The 20,846-nt window shown below is 48.9% G+C and overlaps 1 protein-coding gene across 4 annotated transcripts in view; it reads left to right on the forward strand.

The window, feature by feature from the left end:
• LOC116946465 (CUB and sushi domain-containing protein 3-like) overlaps window positions 1-20,846 on the forward strand; it is a 692,643-nt gene that overhangs the window by 56,050 nt on the left and 615,747 nt on the right. The window contains exon 1 of one of the 4 annotated variants that reach the window (XM_076070132.1): window positions 10,789-12,609. The exons of the other annotated variants lie outside the window; for them this stretch is intronic. Coding sequence (XP_075926247.1) covers window positions 12,564-12,609 — 46 coding nt within the window. The 5' untranslated portion in view covers window positions 10,789-12,563. Of the gene's footprint in view, window positions 1-10,788; window positions 12,610-20,846 lie in introns of those variants that run through there. 4 annotated transcript variants of the gene reach the window in all.

Below are 20,846 nucleotides of genomic sequence, written 5' to 3' on the forward strand. Positions count from 1 at the left end.
AGTTAATCTCATCACTCCACTGTGGTCCTCTTGAGGGCATGTGCCGTCCTTTGGCTGCTATTTTGTCACCAGACTTGTCCATCAGCCATCGTCTTCTCGAGCCACCTGTCTTTTCCAAGTTCACTTTTCTCGACAGTTCATGTCTCTGATGTGCATTTCCTCTTTATTCCTTTGTTTTCCTCTTCATGGCTCGGCGTATTTTCCCAGCATGCATCTCTCCATGCACCCTTTGTGTATTTTTCAATGTATTGTTCAATGTTCTAAGTAGGCGTCCATGTTTCCGCTCCGTGGCATAGCAGACAATGCGAGCTGATTGAACATACATCTGTATTGTCAAACTATCAAATACAATTCATGGCCTTATATCCCTTTACCGACAAGTGGCACAAGTGCTCTTAAAAGCCCACATGGCTCTACATAGACATATACATTGTATTTTCTAGAGAAACAGATTGTTGCAGTCTGTTATTGGTGATATAGGGGATCTTTATCGTATCTATATTGAACTTCTTTTGCACCGTACACAGCCAACCATCCTAATCGGAGGAGCGAGGGAAGGACAACAAACTAAAACACAAAAGGTAGTTCATATTCTTAGCTCTTTCGGTAAAATCACGTTGAAGGGAAACAATAAAATAATAAAATATATATAAACCATAACGCAAACGGTCATCATCAGGTGATGATGACCGTTTGTGTTATGGTCGAAACGTCGTGAGAATTTTGATTGTTTTATATATTTTATTAGTTTATTGTTTCCCTTCAACGTGACTTTACCGAAAGAGCTAAGAATATGAATTACTGCAGTCACGAAAGCTTTAAAAAAGGTAGTCATAGAATGCTAGTGCGTACGACTGTGGATGTGTGGATGTACATGTAAGAGTATGGGTGCCATTGTGTGTTCGTGGCCTCAAAGTGCACCTGGCCTGGCACAGGAGCCGTGGTGACACCACCGCCACTTAGTGGCGAATGGCGGCTGTTGTTGTTTGTTCGAGGATGCGTGCGGATAATCCTGGTGAAAACCAGGACAGGTGGCAACCCTCCTGCTGACCCCGGTGATTGTGGAACTTAAGGCCGAGCCAAAAAAAAAGACTCGGCCATGGGAATACCGCTCCGCCGGAGAAATGCAGCCCGTTTCTACGAACTTAACTATTAACTATCTTTTTTATTTTACAGAGATGAGGCCCACTGAACTATGTAGCTCTTTTTCAGAAGCGACCCGGCCACAAATGATAACTCAACGAAGTGGCTCATCATCACGTGGAAATTAGTAGCAGCCAAATATTCTAAACGCATGTTACTAGATGTGTAGTGGATTCAACTGAGTCGCAGACGTACTCTTTGGAGGCAATACATTTATTGACACCAACACAAAGAGGTAACTGCCCCTTCACCAGATAACAACCTATGGTGGTGGACCACCAGGCTAACTACACACTATGGTGGTGGACCACCAGGATAACTACACTAATCACTCTGGGAGTATCTACAAGGGACAGGACCCCAGCTTGGGTCCAGGTACACGTGTTGGTGACTCTTCTCGGACGTTGAACGTAGATCGTTCAGGATGACAACAGCAACGCTGAACCCCGGTCCCTCTGGGAACCCGGTTTTTAATTCTAGATTTAAAGCTTTCGTGACTGAAAGGATCCATATTCTTTGGTTCTATTCGGTAAAGTCACGTAGGTAAAAAATAAAACAAAAATCACGACGTTTCGGCCACAACACAAGCGGCCTTCATCAGGTGAAGGGACCAGGCTGTCTCGAGGACAGCGCTGGAGTGAAACACAGCCACGCTCAGACCGCGACCTTTAAGCTGTGTGCGAGGAAACAAGGTGCCTTGACAAAGGAATTAGCATTTGATTGGCCGACTTAGCATGATGAACGGTGTAGAGGTGGTGTACATGCGGGTGAACATGCCGGTTGGCGCGGGGGGGAGGGGGAGTTTACCTATTGATGGTGTGAAAAGGGAATTTTTAAGAGCTGCTAAAGTTTGGGGTACCACTACTTGAAAAATATACTGTACCATTGAAAATTAGTTTAACGTTTGGTTCGATTTAGAACATCTTTCCAATGGTTGCTTAATTTGAAACCATCTTCTCAGTTGAAATTGTGTCTGCGTTTGTAGATCTGAATTGCCTCGTGAACAAATCTCTGATAAAAACCCGTGGGTTTGCAAAGAACCTGGTTTTTATCCTCACGGGTCGTAGCTGACCCCGCCCTTGGCCACGCCCACCTTCTCGAATCCTCTAGCAGGATCTCGCCCGACACGTGACCACCCCTAGCCCCCTATATGGGGCCCCTGTGTAGATCTTACCCGTCACGTGCCTTCCAGGGTCAACCAGTGTGTCATGGCCTACATTAACCCTATTCATGGCCGGCACCCTCACACCCCCTCCTATAGGGGACGGCACTGCACGCCGAGCGTGGTGCCACTCAGCGCTCTCTATCAGCGCTCACCGTGCCCCTCTAGGGCTGCTACTACACCCACATGTACGTGATGTCCGTGATGTCACTACACACGTGATGTCACTACACACGTGATGTCACTACATCCGTGATGTCACTACACACGTGATGTCACTACACACGTGATGTCCGCGACGTCAATACATCGCACGCCGTGCCTCTCTCGGGCCGGCACCACACAGTGACATCCGTGATGTCACTACACACGTGATGTCACTACATCCGTGATGTCACTACACATGCGGAAGGAAAACCCGGAAGACCCGTAAACAAATCCACGTGATCAGCAGGCGTCAGGGTCGGGATCGAACCCACGGCCTCCTGCATACCAGGCGATGGAGTTAATATCTCGCGGTAGCACAGGACTCCGTTGATAGGCGAGGTTGAGTGGCCTCATTCTGACACTGACGGGTCAATCGCGGCAGTCATGCAAAACTACTCGATAGATACCGTCTGATGCAAATCAATCCGTACAACTCCTTGCAATTTTCGCTGCAAGCGCAGACCATCGCTCCCGTTTACATGATCGACGGCCGTCATCTATCCACTGCTGGATAAAGTCCTCGTGGTGATCACGATCGATGCGAGGATCCATATGGTAGCCCCTGCACAGGAGCTGAGTAGTTGCTCAGTAACGTGACAGGCTTTTAAAATAACCTGGCCAATGTTTTTTTAAATATATATATAAATAACAATTTGACATTGCTACAGTTACTCCGATGCCATGTTTCCCCCCCCGTTTCTGTGTACATTTAGATGGATGTATCCCATGGGCATAGCTGGTGATTACATGAATGGAAAACTGCCATCCCAGTCGGAGCAAGTTGTGAGTCACGTGGCACTGGTGATTGCCCGCGTGTGAGCTTCATTGTGTACGCCACATTGAAAGGGAGCTTTTTTTTACCAAATGGAGGGTAAACAATCCATTAACTGTAGCCTGGAGAATGCATGGCGCACGACTGCCACGCAATTAAAACGCCACGTTTTTGTTTTGCAATAATGATAATCACACTACGAACAAAACATATGTACTCCTAGATAACGTGAAATGGCCTTTATTTTGAAAGTGCACGAATGAATTCGTAAGTGGCACACGTTTTCGCTTTGCAATAACTGCCTCCGTTCTAATGTGGATTACGCACACACTAAAATATGGCGTGTGCCAAATCATGACGGTGACGTTTGTAAAGATAAAACTTCGTTTTGCACGTGCGGGTTATTTGTAAATAATAACGATAGTCGTAATCATTTACACCCCTTTGCCAATCCACTGCTGGATCAAGGCTTCTCCCCACGCCTTCCGGTCACGGGGGTTGTTTGACCATACTTCACCGCGTGGGTACTCATATTGCGCCAACTGCGCTGGCAAGTCGCCTGCCACCGGTCGTGAGAGCCGTGACACAGAGAGGGGCGCCGTCTGCAATGGCTGAGAGTCGCGTGAGCGTACCTACGCTGAACTTCTTTCGCACCGTACGATGCCAATCATACTTAATCGGAGGTGCGGGGGAGGGAGAACGACACAAAGCAGTTCTAGAGAAGCGAGTTTTCAATTTAGATTATCTAAAAATTCATAGCTCCGGTGGCTTCTAAATATCGCAGGGAAGGGCGTTCCAGACGGCCGCGGAATCGCATCTGAAAGTGCGTGATGCGGTGACGGTTTTCCGTTTGATTGCTCAACCAAAAGCCCCTGCTGCTGCTGCGAGGATGACCGAGAGTTCAGCAACTCGCCCCGCTGTGAGCGTCCAAACATCCGAATCGTAAACCCCTCGCACAAAGTTTTATATTAACAAAGATGGCTCACATGCAAGGGCATTCGACTATTAACGCATTTACGATATAATGTGCGCCGTGCTGTGTTTACACTTTACTGGAAGAATCAACCACAGTGTAAAAGCAGAATTACAGCTCGTAATATAAAAAAGGATCGTTTATCTACGCTTGGGTTTTTTTTATTATGAGAGAAGCAGAGGTCAGGGAAAACAGAATCCAGATAAAGAGAGAGGGGGAGGGTAATAAATAATGAACGTTGGGACATCGTGCCAAGGTTAATTGAGGCAGAAGTCCGCCTTCATTTCCCCTGACCTGTGATGCAGCCTTGCGTTTGTCCTCCCCGTCGTTATCGGGGTGTAGTTAGCAGTAAATTCCATTTTGAACGAGAACGTTCCACCACGGGACCCTCCAAACGGGGCTCGCTTCCTCCGCCGCACGCGTTAACCCCTGCACCACCACCACCACCAGGAGGCTTCTTGGGCCGTCAACGCCTTTCGCTCGCATCGCGAACAACACATCGGCGCGCGACACGGGCGCCACTGACGCACGGCGGTCGGTCGCTCTGGCACAGAGAGGGAGGGAGGGAGGGGAGACGACTCGGAGGGACGCGAGGAGGAACCCCAGAGAGGCGGTGAAGCTCGGCAGTGAACCCGGTGCCAGATTCCGCCCAAGCTCTGCGGTTCTCTATATATGAAGGTGTTGTCGGACAATTCACGAGCGTGTAGATGTGGGGAGGGTGGAAGCGCCCGAGCACCTGGATTAAACCCGAGCATTTAAGGGGGCAATACTCTATCCCTACCGAGGTTGTGCGGATCCAGGGGGTAGGTGAGGTGCTTTATAAATGTGTGAAGTTATATCGTACGTGAGAGTCATTGGTGAATAATCACGTATGAATCATCTGCCAATATAAATAACTACAAGAACATTGTGATGCACGTGGTAACCTAGAACGATCTAAAATACCTTTTTTACACTCGTTGATTGTAAACAATGCGGGATTCCAAGAGTAACCGACAGGCGTAAACAAATGACATCACGCGTGCAGAGCGCCCGTTGAATGTTCACTTTTATTCGCTTGCAGATACCAATTAAGTTAACATACCTCACAAAAAGGGCAATTGGTTAAAATATTGATATTCATTATTCATAAATTCATTCCTCAGAACCACGTTGGGTCAGGCAAGGGGGTAGTCGGTGGAATCGAAACTGAACAAGGGGTAGCCAAAAAATGAAAAATCTAATTTAAAAAAAATCTTAATGAAATCTAATCATACAGGAGACAAAACAAGGGTTGAGAACCACTGCTGCTCCATCCCCATACAAGTTGGACACACGTGGAGCCCACATTTTGCTGTGACCACCTTCTGCACAGCCAGAGCATGGCGCCTCCTCCACCGTCTGAGCAGTGATCCATCAACCCTCGCTGCCCACACAGCGCTCGATGCGAGGTGTCCATGACACCGCCGCTCCCGCTCGTGCGTCACCACCCTAAAGAAGTTCAACATTGAACACAAATAACAACTCCGCAGCTGTGGCAGTGTGCCGCTTGATGTTGTCACTCACAACTCCTGTCACTCTCCTGTCACTCTCCTGTCACTCTCCTGTCACTCTCCTGTCTCTCTCCCGTCACTCTCCCGTCACTCTCCTGTCACTCTCCTGTCACTCTCCTGTCTCTCTCCCGTCACTCTCCTGTCACTCTCCTGTCACTGTCCTGTCACTCTCCTGTCACTCTCCTGTCACTCTCCTGTCAGTCACTCTCCTGTCACTCTCCCGTCACTCTCCTGTCACTCTCCTGTCTCTCTCCCGTCACTCTCCTGTCACTCTCCCGTCACTCTCCTGTCACTCTCCTGTCACTCTCCCGTCACTCTCCTGTCACTCTCCCGTCACTCTCCTGTCACTCTCCTGTCACTCTCCTGTCACTCTCCTGTCTCTCTCCCGTCACTCTCCTGTCACTCTCCTGTCACTCTCCTGTCACTCTCTCTCCCGTCACTCTCCTGTCACTCTCCTGTCACTCTCCTGTCTCTCTCCCGTCACTCTCCCGTCACTCTCCCGTCACTCTCCTGTCACTCTCCTGTCACTCTCTCTCCCGTCACTCTCCTGTCACTCTCCTGTCACTCTCCTGTCTCTCTCCCGTCACTCTCCTGTCACTCTCCTGTCACTCTCCTGTCACTCTCTCTCCTGTCTCTCTCCCGTCACTCTCCTGTCACTCTCCTGTCACTCTCCTGCCACTCTCCTGTCACTCTCCTGTAACTGTGGAGGAACGCTGGACACGAGACGGCTGCACTCTTCAACATGCAACGCCTGCCGATTAATGCAGTTGGCTGCCGATTCTGAAACCCTTTTTGGTTAACCCCGTAAAATTTCCAATGGTCATCATTCCGCTTGATTAGATTTTGCTTTTCCTTTGATGCATGCTTTTTTTTTTGCTTTTGACACGAATAAAAATCGGTTCGCTGCAAAAAGGGGTTTCAAAAACGGGTAGGGCAGCCGAGAGTGTAAGAGGCAATGCAGGGCAGCAGAGGCCGGCAGGGCCGGCAGCTCGGTTCGGGCGTGAGCCAACCTCTCAGGCCTCGTAATTGCAGGTGACGCTTACACACGCGCGCAGCCCAACATGCGTGAGTGCGTGCACGCGTGCAGCCACGCGTGTGTGCACGAACGCGGCTACACGTGTGTGTGTGTGTGCACGAACGTGGCTACACGTGTGTGTGTGTGTGTGCACGAACGCAGCTACACGTGTGTGTGTGTGTGCACGAACGTGGTTACACGTGTGTGTGTGTGCACGAACGCAGCTACACGTGTGTGTGTGTGTGTGTACGAACGTGGCTACACGTGTGTGTGTGTGCACGAACGTGGCTACACGTGTGTGTGTGTGCACGAACGTGGCTACACGTGTGTGTGTGTGTGTGCACGAACGCGGCTACACGTGTGTGTGTGCACGAACGCGGCTACACGTGTGTGTGTGTGCACGAACGCGGCTACACGTGTGTGTGTGCACGAACGCGGCTACACGTGTGTGTGTGTGCACGAACGTGGCTACACGTGTGTGTGTGTGTGTGTGCACGAACGCGGCTACACGTGTGTGTGTGTGCACGAACGCAGCTACACGTGTGTGTGTGTGCACGAACGCAGCTACACGTGTGTGTGTGTGTGCACGAACGTGGCTACACGTGTGTGTGTGTGTGCACGAACGCGGCTACGTGTGTGTGTGTACGAACGCAGCTACACGTGTGTGTGTGTGCACGAACGCGGCTACGTGTGTGTGTGTGCACGAACGCGGCTACACGTGTGTGTGTGTGCACGAACGCGGCTACGTGTGTGTTTGTCTGCGTGCAAGTGCAGCGCTTTTTGTCAGACCACGAGAGTATTGCCTGCTGCGCCCCCCACCCACCACCATATTACTATCACCATATTACTATCACCATATTATCACCATATCACCATATTACTATCACCATATTACTATCACCATATTTCACCATATTACTATCACCATATTTCACCATATTACTATCACCATATTACTACCACCATATTACTATCACCATATTACTATCACCATATTTCACCATATAACTATCGCCATATTACTACCACCATATTACTATCACCATATTACTATCACCATATTTCACCATATTACTATCGCCATATTACTATCACCATATTACTATCACTATATTACTATCACCATATTACTATCACCATATTACTACCACCATATTACTATCGCCATATTACTATCACCATATTACTATCACCATATTACTACCACCATATTACTATCACCATATTACTACCACCATATTACTATCACCATATTACTATCACCATATTACTATCACCATATTACTACCACCATATTACTATCACCATATTACTACCACCATATTACTATCACCATATTACTATCACCATATTACTACCACCATATTACTATCACCATATTACTATCACCATATTACTATCACCATATTACTACCACCATATTACTATCACCATATTACTACCACCATATTACTATCACCATATTACTATCACCATATTACTATCACCATATTACTATCACTATATTACTATCACCATATTACTATCACTATATTACTATCACCATATTACTAAACCATATTACTACCACCATATTACTATCACCATATTACTACCACCATATTACTATCACCATATTACTACCACCATATTACTATCACTATATTACTATCACCATATTACTACCACCATATTACTATCACCATATTACTACCACCATATTACTATCACCATATCACCATACTATCACCATATTTCACCATATTACTATCACCATATCACCACGCTGGCCATCGTTTATTGTTTTTTTTATAAGAATTGTATTTTTATATTTGACCAAGTAAGGCCCCACTGAGCTACGCTACAGAAGCGACCTGGCCATCACCAATGACAGCTCAACGAAGTCGTCACGTAGACATTCATCACAGCCGAATAACTCTGAACGCCTGACGCTGATTCTGAATGGGGAGGGGACAAAACCGGAGGACCCGGAGCAACATCCACGCGAGCACGGGGAGAGAGAGGGAGACGTGCAAACTCCAAATATACAATTTGCAAATATGCAATGTCCATTGTGCGTCGCTGAGGGCGGTGGAGCAGAGATTTGGGAGCGTGGTAATACGCCACAGTAACGCCTCGGTTTGCGTCGGGGTTGCGTTCCTGAAGTGTGCGACGACAGATATGGAAACGAGGTGAATCAAAGCAATGCACAGGGTAGGAGTGGCTGGTGGAGGCGACGGATAACGAGAAAAAACGAGTTGAGGCGACGCAAGTCAGGCGCAGTGCCCCCTGCTGACCAACTAAATAGCCATGCAGCCTGCTTCCCCTGTGGTGTAATCAGGCGATCGCCCCTTCCACTCACTACGCAGGCTAATGTCAATCAGCTTCATTGCTCATAATCAATTTTGCTTGTTTTCATTTTGGTGACCCCCAAGGTGACGCAATACAAAAACGAGACTCCGTCCGGGTCTCTTGCCTTCGTCACCTGGTTCATACCAAACGGGGACACAAGTTTTGTTTAAAACCCAAAAAAATAAGACTTGATCAAATCGGGCACATCGTGGGCGATTTCGGTCACGAGGCAAGAGGCTTGCAGCGAGTGGATTCAATGAGAGAATAGGCGACAGGGGGGCGATTGGTCATTCTAGGAGCGAGTGTTGCTGGGTAGCCTGGGAGAGGTGCTGACGATCTCCGAGTGACGAACACGGCGCGTCTTGCAAATGCACAGAATAACCGCGGCGGCGTGGGACCATGTTACGGCTGCTAATTGACGAACGTTGCACACGTTCACGCACGCAGACACAACGACACAAAAACAAAACAACAACTCGCGCCTCGATTGCTGTGCTCCGTTTGTTGCTGTTCGAGTCGCAATTCTAGAATTCGGATGAGCGCACCACCACCACCACCACAGCATCCGCACTGCATCACATCGCTCAGCTCCGGCCGCTGGGTTGCTGCATTCTGCAACAGTGGCACTGGACGGATTACATTATTACATCAACTCACGTTTGTTTTGTGTTCTCGTGAGTGTCAAAACCGCGGCCGTCAGAAAGCACTTGGGGCGCACCCCACTTTTGGCCACATTTCTTGAGACGATTTGAATGGTGAATGCGGCGCATCGCTGCGCGCGTGTGAGCAGTGCTTGCCTCAACAGTCGGTGAAGCCTGTACGGGGAACGGGGCGATCTTTGTCTATGTGCGCTTGCGAGATCGTATCGATGCAGCGAGGCCTGAGTAGCTGCTATACAGCACCGACATCACCCACAGACTTGTGTGCAAGCGTCACCGACGACGACGGTGGTGGTGATGTTGTTCTTGTGTGCATCTGTGTCCTCGCAAAAAAACTATTCCACGTTGTCTCTTGCCTGACTTGAGGAGAAGCTTGCAGACACTAATTATGGGCTTAGTAAGGTATAGGGCCCCGCATTTTCCATCTTGCCTGCTACGGAAAAGTATAGCACAATTCTGTAATGATGGGGTTGCGGAGGGCTTGACGTAGTAGCAGTAAGATTATTGTCATCTTCACACGCGCGGATTGATGCGCACGCGCGCGCGCGCGCACAAAGTTCAAGCGCGCGCGCGCCCGAGGGTCGATTGTCTACCGGAGCGGCGCGGGTGGGTGCCCCAGGTGGCACCGATGATGGGGTGGGTAGCGGCACAGCGGCAGGTGCCCGGAGAGGCCGTGCACCCTTGGCCTCAGGGGTCGGCCAACCGCGGCTTCGGAGCCGCGTGCGGCTCTTTAAAAACAGAGAAACAGACCGCGTCGAGGGCGCCACCGTAACGAGATGTCAACTGCCTCGCCCGGTATGCAGGAGATCGTGGGTTCGATCCCGACCCTGATGCCTGCTCTTTATATGAAGTGTGTGTGTGTGTGTCTCTCTCTCCCCCCTCGTGGTTGCGCGGATATTCCTCCGGGCCCTCCGGTTTTTCCCTCCACATTAGAGTCAACGTGCGTGCAGGGTATGTTTGTGCGATATATTTCCACACGCTGCGCCACTTTGTCGAGCTATCATTTGTGGCCAGGTCGCTTCTGAAAAATAGCTACGTGGCTCAGTGAGCCTTACCTGGTTTAAAAAAAAAAACGAATGAAATAGAAAACATGAAAATGGAAAAGAGGAGAAGAAACTGCTTCGTGACGTTATTAATTGAGCACCGCCGTCTCATATTCACCGCAGTGCCTCGCGCCTTTTGAAATATTGAGTTGGTGGGGGGTTTTCTTCCGAATTCAGAAACTAAAATGGCTCTTCTGGTTATTTTGGTTGCCGACCCCTGCCCAAGGCTCTACTGCTCAGTCGAGAATTTTATGTTTTGCTTTCATTAAAAAAATCTAGATTTTGTTTCAATTATGATATGGCACTGCTGAAAACAAAACAATTCCACAGCACCTGCTGTTCTCCACCATAAACTTTAGATATTTTTTACCAGGCAAGGCCCACTGGGCTATATTGTTCCTTTTTTCATAAGCTACTTGGCCATCACAAATGATAGCTTAACGAAGTGGCTAATCACGTGGAAATGTAGAGCAGTCAAACACTCGAAACCAGGCGTCGGCAACTTGCTGCTCCAGAGCCGCATGTGGCTCTTCAAGGACTGCTTAGTGACAGTTATTTATTAAGGAACCACCGTTTCGTATTCGCGTGCGTTACGACTCTTTAAATATCAGATTTTTTTACCGAATGTCATTTTGATTGCCGACCTCTGCGCTAAACGCGTGACGTTGATTCTAAATGTGGAGGGGACAACCGGAGGACCCGGAGGAAAATCCACGCGACCACAGGGAAGGAACGTGCTAACTCCAAATACGCAGCAGGCTTCAGGGTCGGGATCGAACCGACGACCTCCTGGATACCAGGCAAGGAGGCTCTTAACATGAGGCACCCACCAGGTAAAGGCCCCGTGATACCACCAACAGCCGAAAACTTGGAGTTTTTGTTTCATGATTTTCAGTTTCCACCTCCCTCCTCACGGTCAGGAGGGAATTCCGTGATGACGCTGGACAGGCTTGGGGAGAGTTGGGTGGCTCTAAATATCGGCCTGCAGCAGACATTTTCCGTGGCTTTCATGAGATTTAATATCTTTTTTTATTCGTTCTAAAAGCCTTTGCACCAATGGAGCATTTCGCGTGGGATGGTTACAGATTGGGATGGTTTAAAGAATGGCTCAACGAATGGGACGGTTCAAGGAATGGCTCCCGATTTGACCGCCCTGTGGGAGGTTGCTAGATGTCCTCGCGTTCCCAGGGTCGTCCTCTCGTTGAGGTACTCGTCCTGGGAAATCCGCATGTCTCCCGTACCTGGATTTTGTCGTGTGCATAGATAGACCACTCAAAACATTTCATTTATATGCAGTTCCTTCCATCTCCGGTTCTTGTGAAATAATCTTATTCCCATGGATTGTCCTGATGTTTTTTTTTGTACTTCAGAGGTAGCAACCCTCTTGCAATGTTTACATGTGTGCCAATGGTATGTTTTATTCCACTGTCCAATGTGCAGGCTCACGCACACATCTCCTTCATGAATCTTATACATAAAAGTCTCCGCGTGCACGCGCTTGCGGGCGATTTGGCTCTCAAACGGTGGGGTTCAAGTCCGAAAAAAATTGCCGGGTGGCACGCCCCGAGCCCTCTGCTTGGTATAGGCTATTCCGTTTTCCCAGCCGTCAACTTTAAATTAGTTTAATTAGCGATTTAGTGCCATTCTTATTTTTATTATTTACTTACTGCACGAGCTCGACCGTACCAACTGACGCCAATTGCGTGGGGGCGGACCCTGTCACGTGATGCGCGTTCAGTCGAGCTCACGGCCACACCACGGCACTCTGTCACGTGAGTACTTTGTGCTATAGAGTCACAAAATATACTGATATACAGTCAGCATGTACTACTGTAGAGTCCATAAATACTGCTATAGTCAGCCTGTACTACTGTACAGTCCATAAATACTGTTATACAGTCAGCCTGTACTACTGTACAGTCCATAAATACTGCTATACAGTCAGCATGTACTACTGTACAGTCCATAAATACTGCTATACAGTCAGCATGTACTACTCTACCCATAGCAGATACCACCACTGTCGCTTGCCCTGCTGTAATAGCTTACACCACAGTATGCATGCACTGCTGCAGGGAAAGCAGGTACCACCACTGTATGCACTGTTGTAATCATACCAGCTACCAGCACATTCAGTATGCACTGCTGTTGTTAAACCATGTACCACCACAGTATGCACTGCTGTTATCATAGCAGCTACCACCACAGTTAGTATGCACTGCTTTTGTAATAGCCACTTCCACCACTGTCAGTATGCACTGCCTTTGTGATAGCAGGTTACACCACAGTCACTGGGCACTGCTGTAGTGATACCACAAACCACCACAGTCGGTTTGTACTGCTGTAGTTCAAGCAGGTACCACCACAGGCCGTGTGCACTGCTGTAGTCATAGTGCATACCGTCCTGGTGTGTGTGCGTAAGTCCATGTATGTGTGTGCGTAAGTCAATGTGTGTACGTGGTGTGTGTGTGTAGAAAACTACTCTTTCTTAATTAAGTTACTTCTTTCACAGTAATAATGCCTGCGTCTAAGTCCATGTGTGTGTGTGGGTCGATGTGCATGTCTGCGGCCATGTGTGTGTGAGTCTGTGTGTGTGTGCGTCGCTCCATGTCAGTCAGTGTAAGTACATTTCTTCCTATGTGTGTGTTTTTTGGTCCATGTGTGCGTGTGAGTCCATGTGTGTGTGTTTGTACGTACGTGTGTGTGTGTGTGCGTACGTCCATGTGTGTGTCTCAGTCCATGTTTGTGTGCCTGTATGTGCGTGTATGTTTGTGGGAGTCTATATGTGTCAGTCGATGTGTGTATGGCAATGTGTCTATGTGTGACAGTCCATGTGTGTGTGTGCGTCGATATGTATGTGTGTGTGTAAGTTCATGTCTGTGTGTGTGAGTCTATGTATGTGTGAGTCGATGTGTGGCTGTCAATGGATGTGTATGCGTGGGTCCATGTGTGTGTGTAAGTCCCTGTGTGTGTGTCTGTAAGTCCATATGTGTGTGTGTGTGTAGGTCAATGTGTCTGTAAGTCTATGTATGTGTGTGTGTCACTCGATGTGTGTGTGTAAGTCAATGTGTGTGTGTGACTTGATATGTGTGTGTGTCAGTCCATGTGCATGTGTGTGCGTCGCTGTGTGTGCGTGGCTCCATGTTAGTCAGTGTTAGTCCATTCCGTTGCGTGCCTGTAGGTCCATGTGTGCGTGTTAGTTCATATGTGTACTTTATTCACTTGCTCAGGGCCTATGATACCATCATTAGGCCTGGGCTCTGGGTTACTTTTCGAGTCCCTGACCCTCTGCTCACGATCCTTAAGGACCTTCATGATGGTGAGCGGCCCCACATCAAACTACGTGACCGTCAATCAGAGCCACTCCCTGTACATCTCCCACATTCTTTTACATATGTTTGGACCACGTACTTCGTTAAGCCTTCAATGCCTCTACCGGAAGAATTCACATCTGGTACAGATACAATGGAAGGCTCATCGATACCCAGGTGCGGTCAATCGATGGCTCCCTATTGGTCAACCACGTTATGTATGCCGATGATCTGGTAATTAATGCTCACTCAGAAGGGGAGTTGGACGCGCTGCTGCTCAACCTGGAGCTTGCCTCTAAGAGGTGGGGCCTTACCATCAGCCCCACCAAAACTAAGCACCTGCCTGGGTATTTTGTACCATCGGACAATCCACCCCATAACTCATAATTGGTGATGGGCCAGTTGTGGAGAGTGCAGATTTTCCCATACCTGCCCAGTGTACTCATGACCGGCTCCGGTTTAACACCAGAGGTCTCACTCTGAATCAGTTGAGCGGCATTATCTTTTCATCGGCTGTGTAACACTGTGTTGAAGCTACCTGGTCTCTCGCTCCGCACGAAGCTCCACGTCGTCTCGCCCACGGTCATTTCCTCCCTTCTCTACACTTGCGAAACTTGGACCCCCCTAATGCAACATTTTCACCGGTTACAAACATTTAGGCTGGCCTGCCTATGATCCATCCTGGGTTTAACCAGGCTGGATTGTGTGATGAGCTCACAAATACTTGAAAGATCTGGTGACCTCCTATGCCAGGCAAGGCCGCGTTGGCTGGGCCATGTAGCCTGCATGGCCAGGCAAGGCTGCGTTGGCTGGGCCATGTAGCCTGCATGCCCAGCCACCGCATGCCTAAACGCCTTTTGTTCCGCCGGATCGAGGTCTCTCAATGGGCGCGGCACAGGCTAGAGAAGAGATGGAGTGATGTGCTACAAGACGATGTGCAGCTGAGTGGACTTGTCGATGACTGGTACCAGCGGTGTCAAGGTCGGTATCTGTGGAGATGCCTCGTGAAGGATGCTACAGGCCAGTTGGAGGCAGTCGGCCTCCAACAACAATGGAGGCCGGAGGAGCGACGCTCACAAGAACGAGCGGTGCACCGTGTGGCTAAAGCACAGCAAGTTAGCAGGGTACAGGGCACAGGTGGGGCATCTGCCAGTCATCTCAGTCGACCTGTGCCATCTGGGTCTGCCTCGTGACCTCCTGCCAGCAGGTATTCGACACTTCACGTGGCCTCAAGGTGCACATAGCCTGCCACAAGCGTTGTGGTGACGTCACTGCCACTTAGTGGCGAATGGCGGTTGTTGTTCAGTCTATGTATGTATGTGTGAGTCGATATGTGTGTGTGTTACTCTGTGTGTTTGAGTCGATTTGTGTGTGTAACTACATGTGTCTCTCAAGTCGATGTCTGTGTGTGTGAGTCCATATGTGTTTGCGTGCGTGTAAGTCAGTGGGTTTCTATGTGTATGGGTCCATGTCTGTTTGTAAGTCCATGTGTGTGTCTGCCTTTTTCGCCCGGGCAATGCCGGGTACTAACCGCTAGTGGAAATATAAAGGCAAGCCAAAGCAGTGCGACTGTAGCCGTGCAAACGAAACTATTGACCATATCGTAAACCACTGTAGTCTGCGCTCCTCCAACAGAGGAGGGACAGCAAAACTACGCGTACTCTTACTCTTTGGTTGTTTCGGTAAAGTCACGTAGGTAAAATAAATCTTAAAAGAAAACAACTAAATTAAATCACGACGTTTCGGAGGCAATACAAGCTTCCGTCTTCAGGTGGAACAGTCACAGCAAGATAGCCCAAAAAACCAAAGAGTGTGAATCCTTGCAGTCACGAAAGCTTCAAATCTAGAATTAAACGTACTCTCTCTACTAAAGCCCTCTCGTCTTGGCGATCACACCTCGACACTGGCACCTGGCCCCTGAACGTATCGCCAATACGCATGACCAGAATAGGATTCCGCTGCTCCGTTCCGAGAAGGTAGTTATTCCCTGGCGCGGACCCTGTGGGCTTCCCGCACACGGCGCGGTTGTGGGGGTGGGCTTTGCCGTGGAGCTCAGAGAGCGCCCGAGTTGAAATTCTGCCGCGTCTGCTGTGGACGTAAGACCTCTGGCCCCTCGGGCCACCGTTTCATTTGTCGTAAAAGCCATTTCTCCACTGCTGGAGAATACCGCAGAGGGAATGTGGGAGGAGGGGCAGACGGACGCAGCATCGGTGATAACGTGGGCAGCTTGCCGCGTGTAGGCCCTCTTTCACAGTCTCGACGCCGCACCTCCCTCTGCCGCTAATAACCGGAGCCAAGCCCCCTCGCCCCGCTGCTGTGCGCCGGTTACCATCTACAAATGTCACCCGGCAGCCTTCGCACATAAATCCTGGCTTCTACAATGACGGGTACAAAAAAATTGCTCGTTGAGAACGCCTGCAACAGTTATTGCCTACAGAGTAAATGTGGGCCCAATATCCTATGGTGAGATGATATGTTTAATGATCCGAGGGCAAATGCTCTTGTTTACAAAATTTATGTTTGTTGTAAAATGTAACCAAAAAAATTCTGCTCAGTTGGATTGATGACCTGATGAGATCTCGATCGAGTAAAACCCTATGACAAACGACGTACGATCAGAGGAATATTTTCATTTAATCCAATTTTTTTTAAAGCAGAACTCCAATCTGAACGCGAGTCTGAACCAATTCCACACTCCGAGTACTCTACTCTCAACAACTTCTTTATAACGGACACTTGTGCGAGTTTAATGACACAGTATTCAGAAATGGAAATTTTGAACAAACTACTCTACGGGAATATGCTTATACTCTACGGGTAAACTAACAACAACGACGACGACGACGATGATGATGATGCTTCATAATGAACTGAAGTGGGTGTGACACAGAGAAGGCTCAAGCTCATGCTGGCCTGGGTTTCATCCAAGCCATGACGATGATCGATCGCTCGAGAGATATCTCAACCAGTCCTGGGCCCTCTCTTTCACGAACTAAGCGAAGTATGGTCAAACAACCCCCACGATTGACGTGACATTGGGAAGGCGTTCGTCCGGCGCTGGGATTGCCCAAGTGTTTAACGGTGCGCGTCGACGTCCACTTAGTTGTGCGTGCGCGCGTTGCGCTCCATTTATGTAGATTCCATCAAAACCCTGCACCGACACGAATGGGGGATGTGTGTAGAAGGCCTAGGAGCGTGAATGAAACCATCCCTGTCACGTATCCGGACCCCCATCGCATGGGGCAGTGTTGAGTGTGCTAACTTCTTAGTCAGACTCTTCACGATCACGCTCAGCTTGGGAATGTTGCTGCCTTGAGAGACACTTGCAGCTCTCACGTTATTGTTATTATGTGCTGTGTCAAGTTGTTGTTGTTGTGTGATGAGTGCTTGTGCGACAGTGCTACCGTGGTGTAATGGCCGAAACAACCATGGGGAGATGTTCTTAAATCCACCCCCCGTGCTGCCACTCCTTCTGTCCACCCAAGCAGTGTAGTATATGTGGATAGACCACAGTATGTATATTGAACTTATTTCGCACCGTACGTAACCAACCGTGCTAATCAGAGTTCTAAAAAAAAGATAGTTTTACAATCTGGATTATTTAAAAGTGCATGGCTCTAGTGGCTTCCTAATATCGGAAGGAAGAGCGTTCCAGACGGCCGCAGTCATCCAATCAGCAATTCACGTGTGGTGGGGTAAAATATGGCGACTCCAATCTCTTCTAGGACTTGACTGCCGCAGAAGCGCATCTGAAAGCGCGCGATGCAGTGACCGTCTTTGTTGGCTGGCCATCGAATAAATACGGTCACCGCGTCGTGCGCTTTCAGATACGCCCCTGTGGCCGTCTGGAACGCTCTTCCTTCCGATATTCGGAAGCCACTGGAGGTATGCACTTTTAAGTCTAAATGTAAAACTAATTTCTTCAGTACTGATTTTTGGGCTTAGTTTCTTATCTTTCCCCCGCACCTCTGACCATCATGGTTGGCTACGCTGGGAGGCCCCTTTAGCCAGCAGTGGCGCAAGCCAAGCGACTGCAGGGCTGCGCTCATTACCACCCACGGTGCACTTGTGCTGTAGCCTAGCTGGCGAGATGTGTCGGGGGCGGTGGGCCGCGTGGCCCCTGCTGCGCTGCCGCTGGTTGGGTGGGACCGGCGCCTGCCGTGGCCGGGGGATAAGCGAAGCTTGAAGGCACGGGGGAGACGGTGAAGATTGAAGACCACCACAGGTGACCTCATTTAGAGCGCCCAGCTGTTCAGCCGTGGGTGTGCAGCAGCGGCAGCAGCATCGCGATGCAGCACAATTATTCTTGCAGCACAGTGGTGGCGTGTTGCACGAGGATTCACTCCTGGCTGCCGCGCCTCTCTCTCGTGCCAGCTTAATCCCATAGTTTAACACGGGCTAATTTTGCCAAGCGTTTTTAGGCTATCTGTGAAATTTTTTTTAATATGAACAAAAATATAATTACGTGGAGTTATTACTGACTGGAAATTCTGGGGGGCGGGGGGGGGGGCTTAAATGGCGTTTGCCAAAGTAATGGGATTCCACCGCCATGCGCGATTGTTCCGACGGTAGAACTCGACGCGGCCCTTTTGCCAATCCACCGTTGCTGGATGCTGCCCGCACCGCGAAGTTCGAGGTCGCCTGAAACCGTAGTTCACGGCGCCGGTTGGCAACAGCGGGAGCAACAAGGAACCCCTCGGGAAGCGCTCGCCGCTGATGTTGGGAATCAAACTAAGGTCGCCAGGTTTATTTCGCACCGCGCTGATATAACCGCTGGGCCACAAACAGGAAACCGGGTAAATAAATCATGAGTTCGCCACTGCTTTAGCTGGCAGGACGTTGTCGATAAATATTTAACAACAGCGGGGAAATATATTGGCTGATGTGCAATATTTTTGCCCCTGCTTTACATTTAGAAAATAAGTTGTTCATCACCGGTTTGAACCTCTTCCACACCGTACGTGGCCCACCGCGCTAATAGGGAGCTGCTAATCCAAGGCACATGTTACCTCTACCCTATTGGTCGCGATCCTCCTATCTGCGGCTAATATTATCTTAGAGAAGTCGGTGGATCTGTGAATCTCATGAAGGAGATGACGATGATCATCTTAGAAAAGAAATGAATTCACAGTATTCTGTCCACCCAAAAAATGTAACACCAATCGATTGGTGGACGAGCATTTTCACACGTGCAGCTCCCACAGTCTGGAACATTCTCCCGCTACACATCTGACAAATCAAATCAATTGACTTATTCAAATCTGAACTAAAGGCCATTGTGTTTGTCCAGGCATACGCTGAAAAATAGACATCGATATTAATGGTCCAACTGGCTCGTAACTTTTTGGCCACTCCACCCTCACCCGGTCCTGTGAAGGTTCTCCTGAATACGGCGAAATATTTGGGATTGTGGTCTGGGCTATGGGGAGACCGAACAGATTTAATTAAACTTATTTTCTCTGTGATGATCGTTTTTTTTTATTATGTGCATTTTTTTCTCTCCTTTTTATTTTGATTTGAGAAGTGGGGGTTTTTATTTTTGTATCGTCTGTGCTAATTAATGTTGCGGCGTTGTGGGATGCAATTGCATGCATGCCGCTCTAGAAAATTAAACTGATTATTACCCTGTGTTCTCCAGGATACCCACAGCTCACAATGCCCTGCACAGCATCCTGACATTGGCCGAGCGAACCCAAACGGGATTGCAGTCGTGTTGCGATTGTGTTGTGGTTGTGTTGTGGTTGTGTTGTGGTTGTGTTGTGGTTGTGTTGTGGCTGTGTTGTGGCTGTGTTGTGGCTGTGTTGTGGTTGTGTTGTGGCTGTGTTGTGGTTGTGTTGTGGTTGTGTTGTGGCTGTGTTGTGGTTGTGTTGTGGCTGTGTTGTGGCTGTGTTGTGGCTGTGTTGTGGTTGTGTTGTGGCTGTGTTGTGGTTGTGTTGTGGTTGTGTTGTGGCTGTGTTGTGGTTGTGTTGTGGTTGTGTTGTGGTTGTGTTGTGGCTGTGTTGTGGCTGTGTTGTGGTTGTGTTGTGGTTGTGTTGTGGCTGTGTTGTGGTCGTGTTGTGGTTGTGTTGTGGTTGTGTTGTGGCTGTGTTGTGGTTGTGTTGTGGTCGTGTTGTGACGGGATCCAGGACACCCAAGGGATCCCACACTTGCAGGTGGCGTGGCTTTTTACACTTTTGCCCTCCTGATGGAGGTCGTCAGTTTCTCATACCACGCCGCTATAGCTGTAAACATTTTCGGTGAACAAGAAAACCTTGCCCAACGTGGCTTCATGGAACGTGTGTTTCAGCTACGCGCGGTTTACCTAAGGGGCCGTCCATAAATGACGTCACACACCTAGGGGGGGAGGTCAGACATTTGTGACGATGTGTGACGAGGGGGGGGGGGTTTGAGAAATGTGACGTCACATCAAAAAGCGCAACTTTAAATAAATATAGACAACACGTTCTATTTAATTAAATATACTTTTTAATAAATGTTTTCTCCTACAACATCAGAGTGCAGCGCCACATTAAATACGCACTACAATGACAATAGTTTAATGCGATTTGAAGCATGTTTTATAAAAAAAAAATTGGGGGGGGGCAGAGCTTTGTGACGTCATATTTGAGGGGGGGGGTCTGACTTTTTGTGACGCCGTGTGACGAAGGGGGGGCGGGGGTGGTCAAAAATCGTCCAAAATCACGTGACGTCATTTATGG

The sequence above is a fragment of the Petromyzon marinus genome, chromosome 27, assembly GCF_048934315.1.
Source record: "Petromyzon marinus isolate PM22_M1 ecotype Great Lakes invasive population chromosome 27, UKy_Petmar_22M1.pri1.0, whole genome shotgun sequence".
NCBI lineage: Eukaryota > Metazoa > Chordata > Hyperoartia > Petromyzontiformes > Petromyzontidae > Petromyzon > Petromyzon marinus.